The sequence below is a fragment of the Notothenia rossii genome (genome assembly GCF_949606895.1).
Source record: "Notothenia rossii genome assembly, chromosome: 8".
Lineage (NCBI taxonomy): Eukaryota > Metazoa > Chordata > Actinopteri > Perciformes > Nototheniidae > Notothenia > Notothenia rossii.
In genome coordinates, this window is record NC_136906.1 from 3,954,885 (window position 1) to 3,980,156 (window position 25,272).

The 25,272-nt window shown below is 39.5% G+C and overlaps 3 protein-coding genes across 3 annotated transcripts in view; 2 read left to right on the forward strand and 1 right to left on the reverse strand.

Moving 5' to 3' along the window:
- LOC307017010 (adhesion G protein-coupled receptor F5-like) overlaps positions 1-2,348 on the reverse strand; it is a 33,079-nt gene extending 30,731 nt beyond the window's left edge. The window contains exon 1 of the mRNA XM_079646430.1: positions 2,202-2,348. The gene's annotated coding sequence lies outside the window, so the exon portion shown is untranslated. The remainder of the gene's footprint in view (positions 1-2,201) is intronic.
- LOC307014342 (adhesion G protein-coupled receptor F5-like) overlaps positions 1-25,272 on the forward strand; it is a gene marked incomplete at its 3' end in the record, with an annotated part of 130,111 nt that overhangs the window by 94,195 nt on the left and 10,644 nt on the right. The gene's annotated exons all lie outside the window — the stretch shown is intronic.
- Positions 10,811-23,992, forward strand: LOC307016518 (adhesion G protein-coupled receptor F5-like; the record flags this gene model as incomplete). The annotated part of the gene is made up of 8 exons (XM_079645639.1): positions 10,811-10,853; positions 14,359-14,447; positions 15,255-15,358; positions 15,459-15,510; positions 18,629-18,775; positions 18,860-19,024; positions 21,080-21,232; positions 23,901-23,992. The coding sequence occupies exons 3-8, from the start codon at positions 15,257-15,259 to the stop codon at positions 23,990-23,992; spliced, it is 711 nt and encodes a 236-aa protein (XP_079501765.1). The 5' UTR covers positions 10,811-10,853; positions 14,359-14,447; positions 15,255-15,256.

Consider the following 25,272-nt stretch of genomic DNA (forward strand, 5'->3'; position numbering starts at 1 on the left):
TACTGGTATCCACGGCCCCGCCTTCGATCGTTCAACAACCTCCATACAGTGAAGGCCGGGTGTACGCAGGACTTGTTCCTGTAGAAGAGATTACGGTTCTTAAATATTAAGATGCCCTGAAACAGTGTCGTGAAAAAAAATAATAATAAAAGACCCGCCGAGGGGGTCTTTGGGGCTTAACAGGTGAGTAGGCTGAAGACTTTCCTCTTTAGTACAGAATACATGTTATGTTATGCATGGGGTTTTTGTTGTTGTGTTTTACTTGTTGTTTGCTCCTTTTACCCCTCACTACTCTGTCTCTCCGTCTCTGCAGGGCTGGTGTGTAACAGGGGGCGTGGCTGGTATACTCCTGGCTGCAGACGAGGCACACCTGTCCCCACTCACATGATCAACCTGTTCTTTAAGAGCCTGGCCCTCACCTCACTTCTCTGCCAGATAATTACATGCTGTTCCACGGTCCGGAGTGCCTTTCTGCAGCCTGGAGTCTGTTTTGTTCACTTCGCAGTTTTTTTAGGAGCTTTTTGAGTTTTTGTCAGGAACGTTTTCCCTCAGCTTTGTTTTCGGACTTACTGCAGCCAGCCAGCTCCCTGTCGTCAGTACCTGCCTTGGACTACCTTTCCTTTATTAAACACATTGAAACTTTATTTTTGTCAGTCTCTGCTTTGGGGTAAAAGTAGTATCCAAACGTCACAGAATTCTCTGGCCACATGGACCCCGAAGAGAATGAGAGACTCAGGGAAGCACTTGCTGCCCAAGGGGTAATTATAGGGCATTGTTGGCATTATTGTTTAATAAAAAGCTGAAGCCAATTTAATAAGTGGGTATTCCAAGAGGAGATACGCGACTTTCAAAATCAATTTGAAGTGACCGGATCTCGCAAACTCTTGCTGTGGGGTTAATCTGGAAGGCTGAATGTGACGATAAAGGATTTTTGTGGTTTGGGATTAAACTCCATGTGAGCGTCACATCTCTAACGAGGGGTGCCGAAGCGCGCTCAAAAACTGCAATTATCTGTTGGAATAAACATCGCACAAAAAGCCGGACAGAATGTATAAGGGAATAAACTCTGTGATTTTTTTACGTCAAATCTGTTTAATAATTGAGAGGAAAGAGCAGAAGTAGAGTTGAGTGGAAACAAAGTGTGCAGAGCTGCGCTTCACCAGACAGAGGAAGTTCATTCGTGGTCAGCTGCTGCCCTCTGGAGGCGAACAGGTTGTATAACCATATGCTGTGTGCATAAAGACATTAAGAGAAACGACAATAATTGTCCAAAATATTAATAAATACGAGTGAACACATATCAACCTAGTCACATAATAGAAACTAAGTCAATCACGGAAGTAGAGTTTTAAAAGACTGATTTAGGCGTCCCAATTCCCGGAAGCTTCCGCGAACAATGGGGACAGATTTAGAGAGTTATTCTCAGTGGAAACAAAGAGAGAGAAAAGAAAAAGGCTTGTGCAGATCTGAGGTTCCTAAAAAATAAAATGATGGAAGAGGACAGGGTAGGAGGAGATGAGACTTTAGGAAGTTTAAGCTCAGCGCTAAATGTTTATGAGCGTCAGCTTGTAAAGAAAATTGGAAACCTAAACGGGCAAAAACCCGGATTATTGGACCGAAAGACACTAAACAAAGACAAAGAGGCGGTAGATAAATTAAGGTGGATTTGCCATAAAGCAGAGCTCGCCATATGCAGAGATCCAGGGTGATGCACTTGGCTTTTCTACCCAGCAATAAGTCTTTGAAACCTGGGGGAAAGCGGTGTGAATAGAGGCAGAGCACAGCCAGAGAGGAGCGGGCTGCGAGACCCACAGAGCGCACCCAGAGAGCTCCTCGCAGCACCTGGCTCTTGCACCCAGAGGACAGGCTGCTTCATCTCACTTTATAACCCAGGAAAGGAGCTTGAATCGTGGGTAAACATTGTTTAATTGTTAAAGTGTTTTTAAATGTGTGGAACAGTGTTTTGTCACTTTCAAAACTCTCCCGTCATTGACCGGAGAAATTGGGTCGATGTTGTATTCAATCTGACCGTTAATATTATAGTGAGGCGAAGTACAATGACCGGAGTGATCCCATGTTAATTTTGTCCCAAAACCGAAGCGTTCCCTCTCCCTAAACCTAACCAAGTCTTCACACAACAAACAAAACAAAAATAACACTTATATAGAATAAATAGCGGTTACGGTACGAGCGTTCTCTACCTTCATTTTAAACTCCATAGCCCAGAGAACCTTCAGTCTTTGGGCTTGGAGAGCAGCCGGAGCTGGACCACGGCACAGAGACGGGCGGCAGAGAGGAGGTGGATTCATCGCCTCAAAACGAAAGACCCTACAGACCTCAATGAAAAATATCAGTGATGGGTCCGCCTCCTTTTTATCAGATGTTTTTTAAATCTCTTTTACACATTATTTTTTTTATTTTTTTTAAAAGATACTTACCTTTTTTAAGACTTGCAACTTGTGGTCCCTCCTGTCCTCCCGACGTGTGCTTCTCCCCTCCGGATGTTTTTAGACCCCCTCTCTGCGGCAGTGACGGTTCTACGGGGTGGCACGGGGTGGCAGCTGCCACCTCAGAAAAATGCCTTGCCACCCCAGCTGCCACCCCAGTTGGCAGCTTTGTTTTGAAAGAAAAGTTGTGGCTCATCGGACATTTATGAGAGAAAAGTTCTAATGTCCGAGTGCAAGTGAATGCAGCACAAGACGCGAGCCTTGTAACCCCTCCCCCGGCCCTGGCGCGAGCCTGGAAATATGATTGGCGGTGATTTCATTTGAGGGGGGGGGGGGGGGGACAGCTCAAAACGAGAAGCATTTCGGATCCAAGTAGACGGAAGGAATGAGGTATTTGCAGTCTACAGTGACAGAGAAGAGCATGTCAGGTTTGGCTGCAAGGCAAGTTTATTTATATAGCACTTTTCTGTACGTGACAATTCAAAGTGCTTTACAAAACAAATTAAAATACTTTTTAGGAATACATACAGTAAAAACACATATATAATGGCATTTTACGACACACATTACAAAATAAAGATAATAAAATAATACAAATAAACACCACAGGTATACAATACATGTTTAAAAGGCATACTGTAGTGCGAATATGAGCAGCTCAATTAAAAGCAGCCAAAGAGATATGTTTTTAGTCTCCATTTAAAAATAGTAAGCGTTTCTGCGGACGTGCATGATTTGGGTAGTTTGTTCCAGATTGTCGGGGCATAATAGCTAAATGTTGCCTCTCCAGCAGGAGACCCGTCCCAGAAGACCTGAGGCACGTTGATGGCTCGTAATTATGCAGGAGTTCAACAATATACTTTGGTCCTAAACCATGTAATGATTTAAAAACTAGCAATAGTATTTTAAAATCAATTATTTGGCCGACTGGAAGCCAGTGTAAAGATTTCAGAACCGAACTGATGTGATCCACTCTTTTAGTGTTAGTGAGGACACATGCAGCGGCGTTCTGAATCAGCTGCAATCACATGCAGCTTTTTCCATTCCCATTGGACAACGGAGAATTGTACACCCGGAAGTAAGTATTCCCCTTACTGTCGATTGATTTGACGGTGATATCTGCACTACTCATCAACTAAAAAACACCAGATTATCTTTGTTAGTTACACTAAATGGATTGGTTTAAATTGTGTGCAATGCTTTTGTATTTTTCCCCTTCGATTCGGAGAAACAAATATTTTTTCGGAGTAAATGGCCCCGTCTCAGGTCGACTATTTTCATTTCCTCGCTCCTCGGTCCTCAGTCTCACCGGAAGTTGATTTGTCTGCGCCATCTTGAGTAGCGTCCCATGGCTCTTATTTCTGCCGGAGAACCGAGGATCGAGGAGCGATATACACAAGTTATTGAGCCGTTTCCGCTCTACATCCTGAACTCCTCCCTTCGATGCAATGCATGATGAAATCCTCAGATACTCGCCCCGCCCCCTTACTGTGTACCGCTCACTGATTGGACGATGCAGCGCATGCACTGATCTGATGCTTCTTGACATGAGAGCCGTTTCCCAGCGGAATGAAGAAAATACATGAAACTCACGAGAGTCACTCCTCAGTTTATACCGTCTTTTATGTCAATTAATGAATCATTTAGTTACAAATATGTGACATATCTGAACAACAAAGTGGTCAAAAATCATTTTATTCATTTATTGGAAACATTTTCATGATCGCTTTTTTCGTTTTACATTTTCATTTATTGTCATTTCCATTCAGTCAGTCATTAAGTGCTATTTAAAATGTTAATGTGCTACATATCCACACAAACAAACAAAGTGTGCAATCCAATGAATGTTAATCTAACTAGGTTTTGATAGATAACATATCTCTTTTTCTTCTCTGAATTATTGTATTTCTATTGTGCACTCTAATCAATATTAATCAAACTATTGTTCGTTTATATATTTTAAGAATGGCGTTTATCTTTTTTGAGAATGAGTTCTTATTTTATTTATTGGGGTCTACAACAGATGATACAAATGTTTGTGTCAGTAAATGTGTGCTGGGGGTGTTTGTGAAAATAACGGGGACAGAGCTGCTGTCAGACGAACAGCTGTGCGGCGTCATCACAAACGGACGTCGCTTCACGTGACCCTCCGGAGGAAAGGACGTCCAATAGAGAACCGCAGTGACGCGTCGTAAAACCCGGAAGTAAACTTCTTCCGGTTCCTTCTTGAAAAACCAAAGCAAATTCTCCATAGGATTTTGGAAAATAGCTCGAAATAAGGTCTGTGGTTAACACACATTTAAGAGAGGGATCACGTTTTGTTCAGCCGGATAATCTCCACATGTCAACCCTACTTTTATAATTTCTGAATCATAAATCTAGTCGCCAATAGCTAAATGCTAACGTTATGCTATAAACGAACTACAAGCCAGTACAGCAGCAGGGTCGCACGACTTCAACGTCACGCCAACTTAAGATCGTTTCAACTGACTTGCACTGAAACTGCACTTTGAACACTTTAAATTAAATATATTAACATTTTAAACTGTATACCCCGGATTATCTAGGCCCTTTTTGTTTTGTTTAATGTATACCACGTTTATCTAGGCCCTTTTTGTTTTGTTTTATGTATACATGTCACACTGTGGGAAACGATATTTCGATATTTCTGGATATATAACACATGTAGAACTTTTGACAATAAACCTGAATTTGACTTTCGCGTGCTTGCATATTTTAACAAAGATTTTAATTTTAGCCACACTTAATTTAACTAGAAGTCATGGCTGTTTCAATTAGCAGTCTGATATCGTTTTACAAAGATGACAAGAAGAGTGTAGATAGGAGAGAACCACTACAAGTCAGGACACGTTACAGTGCAGCCTAGATGAAGGTGTGCTTACCGGTGTTGTCAGGGCTAGCATGAGGGACAAGGTTTATAGTGTCGGTGAGTAGTGATAGCAAGAGTATCGTTAACCTAGAGTTAATTTATTCACATACATTCCCATCAACAAATCAATTGTATGTGCCACATTAGATCTTTATTAGGCAAGGCAAGGCAAGTTTATTTATATAGCACTTTTCAACACAAGGCAATTCAAAGTGCTTTAAAAAAAATGAAAGACATTAAGAAAATGGCATTTAAAATCAGTCATTAAAAATAAAAGCTAATAAAATAAACATTAAAAGAAAAAATACATGGATAAAAGTTACATGTGTCTGTGTCCCTTTGAAACGATTTCTGATAATCCATCAGCAGTAAACCTAGCTTTCAGTTTTCAGATTTCCATAATACCACAGCTCTCTACTGCTATATCACAGTAATTCAATGGGCATGGCAACTGTAAAGTCACAGTATTTAGTTGTACTTTTATTCTAATTTACTGTAAAATATCTACAGTAAATTAATGTGAAATATTTACAGTCAATTACTGTGAAATATGTACAGTAAATTGTTGTGAAATCCATGCAACCAGTAGGCAGTAATTTACTTTAATTTTACAGCCAAACATTTTACAGTGTAGCCAAGTCACATATGTAACGTAGTACCCTTTGTTTTGTTGTTACCTTTGCAACAAATACTCATTTATTTTAACCCAAATCTTAAGCGATCCTAAACCTAACTGAGTAATCCTTTGTCCTAAATAATATTTATTACCAATTGACAGCCCTTGCGTGACAGTTGCAGATTATATTTTGTGTTTGGCAGTCACTGGCACATTTGATTTAAACCTGGTAAGGTATGAGGATGTTAATTTTCTAGTTGGATGCTTTATTAAAATTGATTTAGCATGAGTCACTCACAACCACTCCTTTTTCCAAATAGTCTAATACGCACAAACTCAGATCAGATTCTCAATAATCTGTAAGCACCAACCTTGGATTGATTTTAAATATAATTGTACTTACATACAAAGCGTGCAATGGTCAGGCACCATCCTACCTACAGGATATTTGAATCCCCTATTGCCCCTCTAGGGCATTAAGATCCCAGAGTGCAGGACTGTTGGTGGTTCCCAGAGTCCACCAAATTAGATCAGGTGCTAGAGCTTTCAATCACCAAGCTCCGTTCCTCTGGAACCAACTTCCAGTGCTGATTAGGGAGGCAGACAGTGTCCACACATTTAACCTGTTAAGCCCCGAGCCTGTTTTTCAGGTCTCAGGCTCAAAAATGACATTCCCAGAACAAATGACCATATCTTCCCTTCTAAAAGGGTTAAATTAATAAAGAAAATTCTCAAAGAAAGGATAAACCTGTGAGTTGGATTTAGAAGTGTCAGAATCAATATAGATATTATTATTTAAGTAAATTCAGATTGAACACACTAAAAAAATGTAAATGATTGTGTCCGTCCAAAAAAGAAATGTACTTATAGTGAAAACCACCCTTGAATGATGGTAGACTAAAAGCTTTAGAAATCCAAACTACAACATATAATAAGTACCCTGTATCAGGATTGATGCAAAACAAGTTACATTTGACCTTTTTAGAGAGATTTAGCAAAGAAAACCCACTTCTGGGGTCATTTGGGTGGATTTTCCATATCACTGGCCCCCCTTGGTCGATTTTGATAATTGACATCTCTTTCTAACCGTCAGAGCCAATAGAATCGAGGGGAACTCCCACATACGCACACACATTACCAAATAAGAAGTGATGGTGACGCATAGCCAAAACCGGAAGCTGCGATAACTCTGGTGGCTACCATTAGCAGCTAACTTTTACTCTCCGATTTATACATAAACATGGAATTATCGATCATAAATAATTTTTTCAAAGCTACAGACACATTATCAACCTATGGATTAACCGATTCAGCCGCGTTTTTTCTCGTTTTAATGCCATTGAACACGTCTTTTTATCAGATTGACAGCTACGGTGAGACGATCTCCCGTAAAAGCTCCGCAAAGGTACGTGTTGTGATGTCTGTGTTTATTTCCCCTGTCGCGAGTTCGGATCGCTCAGTGATGATACTATACCTATATAATCTGTGAAACCTCAGCTTTAATCGGATATCTTATATGTGCAGCTACGATAAGTAATAAGGGTATCTTTATCTTGAGTTCTGTGCCAAAGTGCCAAAGTTAACATTGTTTCGCTCAGGGGTCATTTAGATGCTTCATATGAGACTTGTGTTTTGTTTTGGTAAAAATGGTTTGCATCGTCAGTTAGCTGAGATTCTTCCCGTTAATCTGGTAATAACACATCAATAGGTTCATTTCAAACCTGAATTTATCCAGGTGTATCCCATTGAGATCATTAATCTCTTTTTCAAGAGAGACCTGCTCAAGTAGGTTCCACATGAAACATAAAAACATAAACAGAACAACAAAAGGACATACAGCATCATTACAGGGATTACAATTGACATAACTATCCACATGAGCAGATACCAACAGCTTCCGATTGAGTAGCATCCAACCGAGCTTTAAAAACATTTAGTGGAACCGAATTGCTCAGTTTCCATTTAAATTGCAGACTATTCCAAGACAGTGGGGCTGCGCATCTAAATGCTATCTTCCCTAAGACAGTCCTAGCAGTTGGCACATTTAATAAAACCTCAGCATGCGATCTCAGGCAGTAGCCACTTACAATTCGCCGTGAGATCAGGGAGCAGATGTAGGATGGAAGTTTCCCTAACACGGCTTTGTATATAAAAATGTACCAGTGACTGAGCCTCCGTACAGTTAGTGAAGGCAAACCAGCCCTTGCATACAGGGTACAGTGATGGGTTAATGCTTTACAGTTTGTCACAAATCTCAGTGCGCTGTGATACGCAGCATCTAACTTGGCCAGGCAATCGGCAGGTGCATTCATATAGATCAAATCACCGTAGTCCAGCAGAGGTAAAAAGGTCACAGTGACTAGCCTTTTCCTGGCCTCAAGCGAGAAACAGGACTTGTTCCGGTAGAAGAGATTAAGGTTCTTAAATATTAAGATGCCCTGAGACACAGTGTCGTGAAAAATAAATAAAAGACCTGCCGAGGGGGTCTTTGGGGCTTAACAGGTGAGTAGGCTGAAGACCTTCCTCTTTAGTACGGCGTACAGTTAGGACTGGTTTTAAACTCCCTTTTAAACATCCTCATGTAATTATTGTATTCTAACTGTATTTGTGTCATTGTGTTTTGTGCCCATTCATTTGGTATGTTCACATTGATCTTGTCCTTTTACTATATTCTCAGATATGTTTGTTTTTACATTATCATTCATGTTTGTTGATTTGTGAAGCCCTCTGAGACAAATGTGTTTTGTGATACTGGGCTATATAAATACATTTTAATTGAATTGAATTGAACCTTAACAACACTCAGACAATAGACCAATACCTGTTCATTGAAGAATCACTTCCTTAGATGAAACACATTTTGAGTTTGAAGGTACTGGTGTCTCTTAACAATGTTGTTCACACTTGTTATAAGCAAATCCATTTACCATAGAAGGCCAAGCCGTAGATATTTGGCTGAATGAACAAACACCAAAATGACGTTCTATACTTTTAAGCTTGCTACTCTTCCCTACTCGCTTGGAGCACACCCATGTTCTACATACTTGGTGCATACTTGGCCTTCAATTGGACTCAACTAAACCCATGTAAAATGTTACGACTGCATCTTCACGTAAAGTCTCTGGTTCTTACGGGAAGACCTGTGAAACCTGCAGAGCAAGTCCTCCAGCTTTGATGCTTACCGGTAGCTGTGTGTCCCTTTTTCATGTGTCGTTACCACTGGCAACATCGTAGCTAAAGAGATTGTTGCTGACATTGACCAAACACATCATTAGATCAGGTAGGGGTTGCGTGACTTGCCTAAGGGTATTTTTACAGTCACCAGGCAGATGGAGGGATTTGCATAAACAACTACAGAACAGGAAACCATGTTCTATCTTTCACAAGACATTGAAGATGCTCATCTATTTCCTCCAAATTCTGTCAAATGCTGCTTGCATCAAACAAACTGTCTTTAAAAATAATCACTACTAGGAAGAAGGAACTTTCAGATTTAGGAGTAACCCTAACCCTAAGAATAAAAAAGAAATAGTACTTCAAAGTTATACCTATAACTTGTATTGTATATTCTATTATCGTATGAACAGTTTATTCTGAAACATCTGACATACCTTTTAAACTATATTGGCTTATAGTAAAACCAAAAATAGTCAGAATTCAATGATGATAATTGTGTATAAAGTTGTGCAATTTGTGTTCTTGTCCTTCTGTCAGTTTCCAATTGTCTCCAATGAACAGTGGTAAAATCATGATGTCAAAGTAGCATGTGGTGTTTTGAACTTTTCATTTTTGAACTTTTAAGGGCCAAGGACCCCTCATAAATAGGGTTAATGCTTATTATCATTTGTAGAATTCAAATAATTCCAATTGCATCCATCAAAAGGCCTCAGTGTAATAGGTATTAGCATTATTGTATCAGTGCTGGTGATTTGAAGGAGACAATAAACCAAACAAATTAATTAAGGCTAGCTCACTGCAATGACATAGTTCTAGGGGTTCACCATACACCATGCAGCCGGTCTCAAATAAACAGCAAAATACGTTTTCAAAAACATGTTACTTCCAACTTAAATAAACATGTTTTATATTACGTTAGGTACTTGGATGGGTTTGAGGAAAACTTGTGATTTGGGTTAGAAAGGTTTAAGTTCATTGTATAATTTCTACAAAGCTGTCACTTGAGCATAATCTAACATTGTTTTTGTGCACTTACTGTAGCATTCAGGTTATTTCTACAGGTCAGAGCAACTGGGTTGGAGACTAAAAGAGAAGTGTGCTTTAAAGTGCAGCTCTGAGGATACAGCAACGAGCTTTGACAGACACATTTCCCCCAACCACACAGTCTCAACCCTTCAAAATATGAAATGACTAATAAACAGCTGTGCCATGCAGTGTTTATAGGCAAACATCAGCAAGGGTTGGGTACTTAGAACCAGTTCTGAAGTGAAAATGTTTTTCAAATTAGTGATACGCCTATCTTAGGTATCTGAGTGGATAGAATAACATTTAATCAGTGTGCCAACAAAAACAATGCAATTAATAACCTAAGATGTAGTCATAAAGCTCGTGCCCTTTAAATACAAAAACTGACTTTTTGTTCTTCCAAACATATGATATCGACGATATTGTTGGCTGTGTCCACTTGGTGCAGGCATTATGTTGTAATTCCTATACACCAAGAAAGCATTTCATGATCAATTGACTTTCTGATAATCCATATTTATGTTTGTACACAATAAAAGTGAGTCACCTGTGTATTTACCGGAAGCTGCTAATGCACCTCCTACAGTGGATTAAATTAGATTTAAATAGGTGTTACTGTGCTGAGCTCTGAGTCACTTCTGGTGTTTGGGTATTGTCTAATCTTTAACAGATAAACAGCAAGAAGAGAAAGAGCGTGGTAAGAAGCTATCCATGACTTTGCAAATTAATATTTGTTGGGATTTTATTGAATACGTTTTTTTAGTGTTTCACAGGACTGATCTGAGCTGTTTCACCTCTTTTCTGATTACTTCCAAATGCTTTTCTAAGCCTTTTAAACAGATCATAGCTTTGTAAACGTGTGTTTTAGTGTATAAGGATTTCGGTTGCGGTGAAATCACGTCCCCTGAGTTCTGTTTGTTTTGGCTGATCTGCATCTGTGTTTGCTCCGCTGCTGTATTTGAGTGTTTTCTGTGACATGATGTACTCTTAATGACTGAAAAGACAATTCTAATCAGATACAATTATTCCTTCACACTAAGTCTGTCAACATATATCACATTTATCCATCTTAAGGTATCAAGATGTGTTTTATATAAACATTAATATGTAATCTTTATCATTTGCATATACAAAAAAGGTGCCATTTTCATAGTATTAACATCTGTATTTTTAAAACTTGATGACTCTTTTAAATTCTGCAAAATTGTTATTAAAGAATAAAACAATGTATACATTTATTTGAATAATCAACAGAAGTTGAAAATATATTTTTTTAATTCCAAACCACCAACATTAACATTGACTATTGAAAAGAGCTTCAGGCACTAAAAAGGAAATGTAGAGCCAAAGAGAAAGGCATAACTTCTGTATTCTTAGCAACTTGTCTGATTTAACTCTTTATTATGAAGATATTTTATTGTAATATTGGAAAGCAATTGTGCTATGGGAATAGATTGCTCATTATGATAGAGGTATCCTTATATGGGTATGTGTATATGTGTGCAATTTAGAGACTCTTGTGTAAGGGATAATGTGCAGCGAGGCGGTCATTAAGGGTAAAAGAACACCCGACAGGCAGATCAGGAGCCCGACGAGAAGCGGAGGGATCTTGATCAGGAATATCCCGTTTATTACACCCTATGACCGCTGCGTAAAAAGGAGGGTTTCTGCCCCGTTACTTCTCCGCTGTGTTTTTGTCCCAGTTTGAAAAGCAAACTGCATGCAGTTTGCTTTTCGGCCAAACTGTGTACATTTCAATCGACCAGACTTATTTCTGCAGATGTAAGCGTCCTTAACAACGGTCAATAAATCCTTGACAGCTGACCGTAGTACTGGATTAACAACGTGTTTTGAAATTGACCAATCAGAATCGAGTATTCTAAACCATGGGGACATAAATGGGCAGAAAAATAACTGAGAAAATACAAACAGACCTCGGAGACCTTGGCCGTACACACCAGACAGTCTGGCAGGGAACAAGTGAGAATGAGCGGGTGTATATACTGTGTGTCCAAGGAGGTGAGTTTCAGGTGAGGGGCCGGAGAAACCAGGTGAGGGCAACAAGCGGATTGCAAGAACCAGGAGGAAGGCAGGATCTAAAATGACAAGGAAGTTAGTGAAATGGAATACCAGAAATAACTATGATTGTGTGGAACTTTCAATCATCAATTTATATTTAAAGTTTCATATCCTTGGCACTGCCTACATGCTTTTGAGCAAGGCATCTGACCCCATACCACTTCCTGGGCATTGTATACAGCAGTGACCACCAACTGGCGGCCCACGGGCCATATCCGGCCCACCAGACATTCTCATCCGGCCCGCACGACGGGGGTGACTGTGACGTTGGCGGAGTGGTTACTGCGTTCGCCCCCCACCCATTTTTTTTTTTTACAACGTCTCGTGAGTAAGGTTAGGTACCGGAGTCCAACAGAGAGGCAGCAGCTGCGGGACAGTAGATTGCGTACTGCAAAATCTTCCCTGCCTTGAAGAAGAAGTGGTCCTTCGTTGTGAAGAGTCTGCTTTGTGCACAGCAGTAGCCCCGCTGCGACAGAGTCCACCAGAGAGGCAGGAGCTGCGGGACAGTAGCCTAGAAGCAGGGTTGGGTTGAACGGAATACATGACTCCGTTACGTAATCAGAATACAAAAATCAAGTAGGCTAACTGTATTCAGCTGGCGTTACATTTGAAAAACGAGTAATCTGATTACAGTTACTTTCGTAAACCTGAAGTGAATACATTTTGGAATACTTATTGGAATTATTGGTGGAAAAGTTTCCTCATAAAATGTCATATTCATTACCGGCAGAACTGTGTGCACACTGCACAGCGCTGCAGCATGTCTGTGAGCGAGAGATAGATTCAGCGTGTCTGTGAGGCCCCGCCCCCGCACGCAGGTGAGAGAGAGAGATCTATTTTAAAATATATTGAAAGTTAGAAACGGAGATGGTTAGATAAAATGTGTAAGATAACATTTATGTAGCATTTATTTATTGTCGAAATTATGACATTTATAACGGGATAAAATCAAAGTGAATGGCCTGCTGCTGCTGAATGCATGGGGCAAGTGACTGGAAACAGTTTTCAAAGTTATTACATCGTTTCAGATAATACATAATAATGATAATTCATTTTATTTAGGGGCGCCAAGAACACCTTACAATTCATAACATATTCCAAGGAAAGGTTTTAAGACAGTACAAAGAATGCAGTCCGAGTGATGTTTTTTATGTGGGGTGCAGATGAGAGAGCTGTCCAGAATGACACCAAGATGTTGTGTTTGAGTTCTTGATAAGCCATTAAAACAGTAAAATAAGTGTCTCCTGTGCACCAAAACATACCCATCTGTTATGGAAAAATAAAGCATTTCAAAAGTATTCTAAAAGTAATCTGAATACGTAACTGTAACTGTATTCTGATTACTTTCAGAGTGTGTATTCAGTATGCAGTAACTGATTACATTTACAAATGTAGTTGGTGATCCCTGGTATACAGTATATGTAATAGCTAGCTACCTACTGTTCTATATACAAGGAAATGCTGGGTACATTTGTGTCAATTTAAATGTGTTAAGATTGTATTACTCCATACCCATTTCTACGATATTGTCCAAAATCAGCATGTTGAAACGAAAATCACAATCAGAAATCGGAAATTCTTAATTAGTCCCAAAACGGGGAAGTTAACATCGTTAAGGAACAAGAAAAACAAGAAAAAAGAGTAAGCTAATATATTATACAAGCACAAATTAGTTAAACAATTCGTTTTTAAATGACCTTTTCCTTGTTGATATTACAACTTTTACTTTATTCCCTTATTACCATTTCTATCATCCAAAAACAGCACGTTACAACTAATTTTTTTCATTTTATCTATGTTAGCTAAAGATGGCACACCAATTAATGTACATTAAACTTTTAGCTTCCCCTTATTGTCCTAGTTGATCATTTGCAGGCAGTTTGATAATTGACAAGATAGACAACAAAGAGTGATTATTTATGCCTCGATGTCTGTATGATGAATCACACTTTGCTTTTCGTGACATCAGTCCATTTGTTGAGTGGTTACACATGATTAGATTCATTTTTATGTTTTCCCCCCTTGTTGTTAAAATGCTTCAATATGTTTCACACTCTTCAAATTCTGAACTAGTCTCTTAATCTTCTTACAATTGATAAATCTTCTGTTGTTGTGCCATCCAGCAACACTGGATCTTGTTGACTCCAAGCCAACACTATGTGGGAGTGTCTCTGTCCAATGCAGTTAACTTGAAGAGGACGAGTCATTAAAGGTATGTCTGTTTGAAAACAATGTGAGGTTTTGTCAAATTGTCTGTCAATAAAAACTACACTATGTATTTCAATTTTGACATGACATAGTACAGCAGGTAGATAGCATGTCACCTCACTGTTAACATTTTCCTTGAGTTGGCTTTCATTAGTCTATTTGGGGGAATGGCAAATAACCAGACTGTCAGTAGTGCTCTAACTTCAGCAATAAAGCGACCTGAGATTTGAATCATGAGTAACTAATGTCACAAACAAGTACTTTAATTACACACGCAACAGAGCAACAACAGCCATCAAGTTTTTTATCTCGTAAAACAAAAAATAACCTGTCTTCACAGATATTGCACCAATCAAATGTTCCAATAGTAACCAGAAATTCACTCCCCCAGACAAATACATTTTGGAAATTCATTACATAGAAATTCATCAAATGTAATTTATATTAAAAAAATGTCAAACACCCATACACATGTGTTGGTTTCCCAGCTAAACTTTATTTGGCTAAGTAAACATAGTTCTTCTTAAATATACCTTGTACACATTTCTTAAAATGGTGGCCAAACCCAAAGCCATGATTGGAAATGCATCTTTATAGGCCTATACAGATGAATCCAATGATGTAATAAGATAATTATTAGGTTAAGAAACCCTCAACGATGTGCTTGACCTTTATTTGTTCTGTGGTATAAGAAGCAGGTGTAATCATGACAGTGTTCAATATCTATGTAATTATCTAACAATACAAACAATGTAAAGCTGGGTGGTATGATTATATAATGCTTTTCTTTTCTGTCCCACTTTCTCAAAAGGAATGGCAATATTTAAGACATGCTTGTCCATCTGTGCCCTTCTCCTGACACTAACTATTTTGGAAACAGGGAGCTTCATTGAATCTCCAAGTCAGGTTTTACCGGTAGGTCAACGGTGATTACAATACTGTACAGAAAATATGTGATCACAGCCTTCAATACACAAAGCAATTATTTGAACCTGAGCCCTATCTGTTGTCTCAGGAACACAATGAAGAAGAATCATGTATACCTCACACCAGGGGGAAAAGGAGTGGTAAGTCTCATTATTAAATATTAAAGAATATTGGAATAATAACACTTTATAACTGATAGCTAGTTTAACAGACTTAAAACATGAGAGGTGTAACTGTGCTGTCCCCGGAATATGTAGTGTATAGCTAAACAGCCAGATAAACTCCCTCCGTGCACCAAGACTCTGAAGACGTGAATCTTTTGCCCAAAGGTCTATTGGTATAAGGATGGTGTGAAACTAAAATAAACAGGATAAAATGTAATCAATTCTATGATCATTTTTACATGCACAAATATGCACAATGGATATATATATATATATCAACACAGCTTTAACATTAATTGAATTGCCTCGTTATATTTACTGTAAGCTTTTTAATGTATTCATTTTTATTCTAGAACTCAAACAATTATAAATGGCATCATATTTTAAACATCTAATCAACCATTTGTACATTTATTCATCTAACTCTCCTTGCATTAACCTTGCACAATATTGAGACAACTCGGAAGATCTCCAGCATTAAACACCACAGAAAAAAATAATCATCTGTAATTAGGGATGGGTATCGTTAGGATACCGATACTGCTTATCGATACCAGTATTTTTCGAAACTCTTATCGATACTTTTCAATCATTTGGTGCTCAAAATTATAGACATTACAAGATGTGAAGATTAAACAACAGTCATTTTATTGTAATTTATTTTTATTTATTATTTAATGTAACTTTTTCAATGTCATACGAAGCCGGAATGAGTGTGTTTGACAGTGTGTCTCTAGAAGGGGGCGGTAATTAGGGGCAGTTCATAAATCCATGTAAACATGAGCATTATTCAGTTAAAACGTGACGCTGCGTGCGCACCTCCTAAACCGGAAGCTCATTACATCATTACAATCCGTTTATTGCGTTATTATTATTTATAATTGTAATGATGGATTATCAGTAATAATGTTAAAGTTACACAGAGATATTGGATTAACCGTTGTTATGCCCTTGAACACAACTTTTGATCGCAAAACAGCAACGGTAAGACTTAATTATCATCATGGCTACGTAAAGTGAAATTGTTTTCTTGCTATTTCCTGGTTGCTAGTTCAGTGAGTTGTGGTCGTACGGTGATGAGACTTACCAACGGAATTTGTGGAATCTCAGCTTTGATGTGACATGTCGTTTGTGCAGATACTGTAGCATGACGTAGAAAAGATTGATTTTGCCAGGACGTTATGGGCTAAAGTAGCCGTTAGCACCGTTAACCCCGTTAGCATGTTTCGCTAAGTGTTGATTTAGACTCTTGGTGTTGGACTTCTGTTCCGTGTAGGTAAAATGCAGGGCCGCCCCTCCCTACAGGCAGATCACGCAGACTGTGTGGGGCCTTACCTTGCGGAGGGAGCCTCAACTGAGGCTCCACTAGCATCCACCCCCCCCCCCCCAATAACAATACGTACTACATACGACTACATTACATGTCACTTGTTAGACGCTTTTATCCAAAGCGACTTACATACTCAATACTGTGGACAATCCCCACAGGAGCAATTTGGGGTGAAGTGTCTCAGGGACACAACGACATGCTGACTGAAGTGGGGTTTGAACCCCTGATCCGAACACCAATGCACAACCCACTACACCACACGCCTCCTACGATGCGATCAATGGTTTGAAGACGTATGCAGATGTAGCTGGATTTCTTTACAAACAATAGCACATTGCTCACAGAGCCATGCTTTGCCTATTTCCTCTCTAATGATCACCTGACACATCTGATGATGTCATCCTGATTCTTAAAGGGACCACGATCAGGCACAAAAGAGAGGCGAAGTCACGCCCATCTACTTCCGGTCCATGGGACCTTATTTCGGAAATATAATGTATTGAAGTCAATGGAGAGAGAAAACGTATCTTTCGATCCCGTTTGAATTGTGCCATGAATTACACATATGATGTTTGTCAATCTTAAAAAATAATTTCCATGTCAAAAAAGTCACAATTGAAAACTGTTGAAATATAAGACTATGAAAAATATGCAACTAGAAAGACTACAAATCCCAGAGTCGCGTAAGTGATGTCACAATTGTTTTCCTCCACTAAGAGATAGCTAAGATCAGCGCCATATACAGTAGATAGAATCTATCTATATGATGTTGGCTAAGATAAGATAACTTTAACAAGATGCCTGTGTGCTTAGTACCAGGTTGTTATCATACCAGAAATGGGTATTGCTCGTTCTTTCGCTTCCCCGTCTGATGAAAGTACCAGGAGTTCCTGGATCAAGTTAGCTACCTAGCTAGTAGCTAGCACGTTAGTTAGCATTACAGCCTTGTCATTTTGATTAGCCTTAATATGAAGTAACATTAAGTAACCCAACATGTTAAACAGTAAGACTAGTAGTCATATTTCGTGAACCCTTTGAAGAGTATTGTCACCGGTGTGATCATTCTATAATACACAATTTAAGCCCGAGGGAGAAATGCTAACGCTAGCATCGGTGATCGCCGATCTTTTCTACTTCATGCTATCTGCACAAATGGTTGACATTAAACCTTAAAAAGACCAGGCATTTCAGAGAGAATCAAAGGAAGGCAGGCAGGCAGCTTAGCATGACATTCTTCTGGACGTGTTTCATTGTGGTGATAGTGAGGGTAGTCAATCGTTTTGTTGACAAGACAGTAGTGACGGCCATCTTGGTGACGTGTGTTGATCTGCGAGACCAGAGATGTAGTTCATTCAGCGTTTCACACAAAAAAAATGTGTTACCTCAAAGTTTTCCGACACATTTATTTTTTTGACTTGCAAAATTATCTTTTAAATTGACAAACATCATACGTGTAATTCGTGGCACAATTCAAACGGGACCGAAAGATAACCTTTCTCTCTCCATTGACTTCAATACATAATTTTTTCAAAATAAGGTCCCATGGAGGTCCACCGGAAGGGGAGGGACTTCGCCACTCTATTGGCACACAAAAAATAGCCCAGAAAATGCAAACAATACTAAACTCAGCTGTAACAGAACAGTGACTCATCTCATCGAACTCAAAAAAGTAGTTCCCCAAATACCAACTATTAAGAACTTGTATATTGTGTTTGGATGATTTAAAACAATGTTTATTTTTTGTTTGTATTTCAATCTCTCTAGTGGCTACAAACCAATGGAATTACACACTTGATGTTGTATTGAATGCCTCTGATGTGGCAATAATTCAGCAGTTTCAGTCCTCTTTGAACAGTTTTCCAATACAACTTAGTAACAACACAGAGATCTCGGACATTACCTTCACAACAGGTGAGTCATTTGAGTAGCTATGTTGACCTTCTTACCAACATATAAACAACTTTTATGCTATACTGATCACTTTTCTTTCATCAGTGTGTTCCTCGACTGCCACTGGCTTCCAGTGTCGATGTGAGGACAATTTTGCTTGGCCATACAGCACATGTGTCACGTATGGAGCCTGTGATTCCATCGTTAGTGGCATCTGTACATGCATTGATGCTATTCCAGCTGATGGACAGTCCTGCCAGGAAATATCAGGTGAACAAGTCATTACTTATTGATTTCCGTTCATTGCTAATTACCAGCAGCAGCCTGGTGAAGGAAGAGCTATAGTTAGGGTCAATTCAATTCAGTGAAATCCAATGAATGTTACTTACATTTAACACTGATTTAAAGGGGCCATGAGCTGACATCTTTTTGAACGTTGACTTAAATGTATTTTGTAAACAACTTTCACATACTTGTATTTGGTTTGTTGAAAGCAATATTACGTTTCAATTAAAAAATAATAGGTTCAACTCAATACCATTGCATTCAACTAACCCAGTGGTTCTCAAACTTTTTCTGTCAGGCCCCCCCTTTGGAGAAAAAAAAAAGTCGGGCCCCCCCAAAACGAATAATCAGGCTCAGTGGCGGCGCCAGAGATTATTTTGGGGGTGCTGTGGGGTAGCTTGACGTTTCATAGAGGGTGCTCAAACATTTAGGGTTTCCCATTAATGTACCGGTCGCTACAGTGGAATTTTCTACTGCAACAATCCCCACGCAAATACACAACGTACCCGCGACTGTTACAATGAAGGCTCGATATTCAGCTCACGGCATATAGGTGTAAGCAGGGATAAAGTGCTATTTTTATAGGTGGTGTGTGGACGTCACATAGGGGGTTCCGGGGGCAAGCTTCCCCGGGAAGATTTATTTTTTAAATATTGAAGTTAAAAGCATCAATCTGGTGCACTTTGAGAGCGAAAGGAAGAGATCTATGGATACATCTCTCAACACCCATATGAAACAGAAATGTAAACAGATTTACTTTTTCTTAATGGATATTTTACAAATCACCCTTTTAAACTTTATTCTTGTTTTACTGTCATATAGTATTTCATACCTGTTTTTCATTTATTCTCTTATTTTTTTATAACTATAATGATCATATAAACGTGTGCCTCGGAAATAATTATTTACATTAATGGTGACCAAAACATTTGAGACCCACTGAGATAACACTGAGAGAGTCCTTTAGCTCTCAGTCTGACAGGAGAGGACTCTCCTCCACTTTGTTGTTTTAAAAACTCCTTATATCCGTTAGCGTAGCTCGCTAGCACCAGAAGCTAACAACAACGATCTCCAGTACCGGTGCGCTCTCTCTCTCTCTCACGCGCACACAAAATGGCTCGTTCCACACACACACACAGAGCCGAGCTTTAATGAAACAGAGACCCAGACGTAATAGTACTGTACTGCATCATATTATTTTCGAATCAATAATTTTTCAAATTATGATTTTTTTTTTTTTTTTTAAATCTTTTTTTTTTTTTTTTTATAACCATTTTTCCTCCTCGTCTCTCGCGCCCCCCCTGGCATGCCTCTGCGCCCACCAGGGGGGGCGCGCCCCCCACTTTGAGAACCACTGAACTAACCTAATACAAGTACAGTATGTGAAACCTGTTGACATAATATATTTAATTCAAGTCAATGTTTAATTTTTTCAGTGTGTTATGCTCATTTTCAGGTTCATATTATTATTTAGTGTCTCTACTGTGACATGTCTTCAAAGAGCTCTTTATATTTCTCATACTGCCTGTGCTGCAGCACCTATTTTCACCCTCTGTCTGAAACCAGAGCCCAGTCTGGTCTGATTGGTTAGCTGGCCAGCTCTGTTGTGATTGGTTAACTGCTCAGTAAAGTTCCGGCCCTTAGCCTATCACGTACAATGTGTTGGAGCGCTAGCCAATAGATGTCATCATGTCACTATGTTACAGAAGTAAACAAAGAAGTCCAATGGATGCGTTTCAGGAAGGGTTGGGGGTGGGGCAAACTCCCTCTGGAGGGCAAACAGGGATTTTAGCCTTTGCAGACCATTTACATGCACAAAAACCTTTTTAACCCAAAAAAAGCATTTTTTTTTTTTTTTAAGGGGCTAAAACTTTTAAATATTTTATATTCAGAGGGATCATTAATAGACCATTAGCTCTAAGATAAAACACATAATTAAGTATTACTTTAAATGACTACAGCTTAATTTGAGTGAATTCTCTACATTGATATGTCCTTTAACCAAAAGAGATCATAAATCATGTTGTGGTTTTACTACAGGGCTTCTGGCTCAGGTTGAGTACGATGTGGATGTTGAGCTGCGTTTTACTGATCCTGGGACCCTGGACGCCCTTAGAAGCATCCTGGATGAAGGTGGCTTTTCCCTAGCCTTGGGTCCAACTGTGAACGTCACACACATAAACATCACCACAGGTAAGCATGGTGGTAAGAGCATAGGGGGAAAATGTTGTTGGACAAGACAAAGGGCGTCTGGGTATTAAAGTGTAATGTGTCCTTTTGCCCCACATTTGACCATGTGATACATTCAATTCAATCAATTATATTTTTCTTTCAAGTGTTTACGGCATAATGGCTCACTTATTAACTGTGGACAAAGTGCAATGCGAGAATATGCTCTCGTGACCTTCACATCACTAAACTATTTTTGTTTGAACACACTTTATTTTATATTATATAGTCCTCCTCTAAAATTGGGACTTTCCCTTCTCTTTGAGGTGAAGCAAGTTTGGAAAGTTCAAGAATGTCCACATACTTTTGAGTGTCAAAAAAAATAATCCACCAGGGCTTCTCAGACAGGGCACGAGCAAGGCGTTAAACAATAATATTCTTTACAATTATTAATCTTATACAAGTTTCATTTTTTAGAATTCCAAGTCTGAAATACATACTGTTTACAGCAGGGGTGGGGAACCTTTTTCCTCTCAAGGGCCATTTCAATTTTTTCAACATCCTCCGAGGGCCGTACAGATGATTGACCTCTGCTTAAAAAACTAAAATCACAGCCCATTCATTTGGCCTTTCTTTCATGCTGTGCAAAGAAAAATGTTACGGCTAGGCAAACCAGTATGAACCCAAAAGCACGACTCGACAAGCAAAGTACAAAAGAAAGTCTTTACTGAAAGATAGTGGCACCGTGAGCTGTCCGTAGAGGTAACAGGTTAAGATAACAAAAAAACACTCTTACGAGGAAAAGGTTAACATAGTATCAAAAAGTCAAAAGATAAAGTAAATTCCCAAAACTCGGGTTTTAGCTCTTGGCAGAAAACATGGACTTCACGCTGGCAGTCAGGCACATGGGACGAAACGAACTGGCAACAAGACTTCTTCTTCTTCTTCTTCTTCTTTCGTGTTTATTGGCGGTTGGCAAACCAACTTGTAGGTGCATTACCGCCACCAACTGGACTGGAGTATGGACATGAGACTAAGCAGAAAACAAGAAACAAAAGAAACAAAAACAAAGAACCAAAACTCTAAATTATTTTAAATTGATCAATTTCTCTTAGAAACGAAATAATCTCACAATATATATTGCCTGATGTTTTCCCTAACAGCCCTGATAGCGACAAGTCATGGAATGTTGCTTTCTTCAGTGTCTGGAAAAACACATTTCTCTGAGTACTATATTTCCAGCAAAGCAGTAAAACATGCTCAACAGTTTCTGGCTGGATACAGTGCATACACTTTCCGGTTGGATGCTTTCCTATTATACTTAATGTATGAGAAATGACATTTTCCTCCCTTCTTTTAAACCCCACCTTCCTTCCATCCCCCACATACCTTTGAATTTGATAAAGATGTCCTCCTGTGTCACTAAGGTCCCAATGATCTTGCCATGTTGTTTGTGCATATTTCTGTATGAATGTTTTAACCTCCGCTTTGCTGAGTGGAACTTCTATGTCTATGTTCATACTTCTGAGTGTTTGTTTGGCCAGAATATCCACCTGTTCATTTCCCTCCACACCAACATGAGCAGGAAGATGAAACGAGTTGCTATGCCTTTGATTTGCATTTTATATAAAATTAGATATATTTCATTTATTATGTCCATTCTAAATGAAGATCTACCCGATCGTATACTCGATAAAGCTGAATAGCTGTCAGATGCAATTACACTATTATGTATTTCTTTCTCCTCTATCCATTTCAATGACAGTACCAATGCCAACAACTCTGTGGTGTATACTGACACATGGTCTGTTACCCTTTTCTTGATATGTGTATTACTCACTGGGATGTATACTGCTGCCCCTGCACGCCCCGTCTCTGGATCTTTGGAGCCATCTGTAAATATGATTGTTGAGTCTGAGTGATATCTTGCAAAAATAATTCTGGACTATGCGCCATACTGGTAGTTCTTTATTTTCCTTTAACTCCCTTTGTATATTGAGGTCTACACTTGGCAATGGGAACAACCAGGGTGGAATGGACGAGATTGGAACTGTGGGGCAATACTGTATTTGATTCAATCCTATACTTGCTGCTTTAACATCACCAATCCATCCAAAACTTTTTAAATGTGACTCATTGTGCTCCTAGCAGTCTTTCAAAATACTTTTCGCAGGATGACTATCACTGTGCCCCTGAAGGTTTACCCAGTACGCCAACATTAACTTCACTCTTCTTATCCTTAAAGGCATTTCTCCCATTTCCACCTGTATTGCCGATACTGGAGATGTTTTAAAAGCTCCACTACAAATTCTCAGGGCCTGAGCTTGTAGGACATCAAGTTTTTTAAGGTTTGATTCTGCTGCTGCCATGAACGCTATACACCCATAATCGAATACAGGTCTCATGGGTGCCCAATATATGTTCAGTAGTGATGACCTACTCGCTCCCCACTCCTGTCCCAACAAACACCGAAGTACATTGTTGACCTTTTTACATTTATTTTGAACTTTTCCGATATGATTGCTCCATGTTAGCTTTCTGTCAAACCAAACACCAAGAAATCTTATTGTATTAACCTGTTCAAGAGGTTGCTCATACAATTTTAACGATATAGGAGCAATGTTATGCCGTTTTGTAAAACAAATGACCTGCGTCTTAGCTACTGACAACTGTCTTTGCTGCCTCTGCATAGCTAACTCCCTGCGCCACCCTGACTCCCTGCGCCACCCTGACTCGCTGCACCTCTTCTGCTTTCTTGCTAACCTCACATCCACGGTACGCTGAGCTATGCTCCCCTCCGCAATTGCAACATTTCAGCTTTGCCCCTTCTTCACATTTTCCGTATTCATGATCTCCACCACATCTGCCACACCTTTGTTTCCCTCTGCACACTGCCGCCACATGTCCAAATCTCTGACATTTAAAACATCTTATTGGTGGTGGAACATACGGTCTCACATCATAACACATATATCCAATAAGTATATTTTCCGGAAGCCTTTTTTCATCAAAGGTGATCAGAACCGAAAGACTATCTTCTTTAATCCCATTGCGGTTTGCTTTCATGCGTTTGACATCACTTATTTTTGCATTTGTTATATTCCCTTTCACATCATCAGCTGATATTCTGACGGGGATTCCTGTCACAACTCGCCTGACTAGCTTTTTACCACTGAACAGTGAACATTCCACTTTCTTACCCTCCACGGTACTCATCTTTATTGCTCTCCCCTGTTGCTCTCTATCCCTACATTTGATCAACATTGATCCATTGCTCAATACTTTAGCACTCATTACCTCCCCGATTTCTTTACTGATGGATTTAGTTAACCGTATATGGTTCCACACGCCGAACGAAGCTCCCTCTTGCGCAAGTTTCACAACCACCATGAACTCCTGTTGCCTATTTCCGACTACCCTTTGTCTCCTTTCCCCCTCACTATTGCTCTCATCCGAATGAGTATTTCCTCCCTTTTTACATTTCTTTCTCCTCACTATATCCCATTTTCCATTTTCACAACTCCCGCCTGCTATGTCCATTTCTCCTAACTCGCTTCCTGCCTCGTCACTTCCCTCTGCCATCTCTCGTCCAGTCACAGTCCAGTGTTGCCAACCAGCCTCTCCCGCGAGATCCAAAAAACACTAGCCTCCTCAGGCTAATCCTGGCAACAAGACAATGGAGACAGAATCTATATATAGGCAGGCTAAGGGGGAACAGGTGCAGACAATTAGGGCGGAGTCGACAATCACAGTGGAGGGAAACACACAAAGGGAGGAAGTGAGGTAATCTGCAACAAGAAGGAAAACTTACTACAAAATAAAATAGGATACAAGACTGAACTAAAAACATTAACTTAACAGATTTTACGAGACATAACAAAAAAGCAACCTCTTAATCCAGATATCTGACCATGACTCGCGCATGCATGCACGTGCACGGTTTTGGCATGACCACCAAAACAGAAAGCTATGGACACAAGGTGTGCAATTTAGTTTCCTTTCCATGTGAACATGATTTAAGTGGGGGGGGGGACCTAACCTCCTCTAGGAGGGACCGGGGGGCA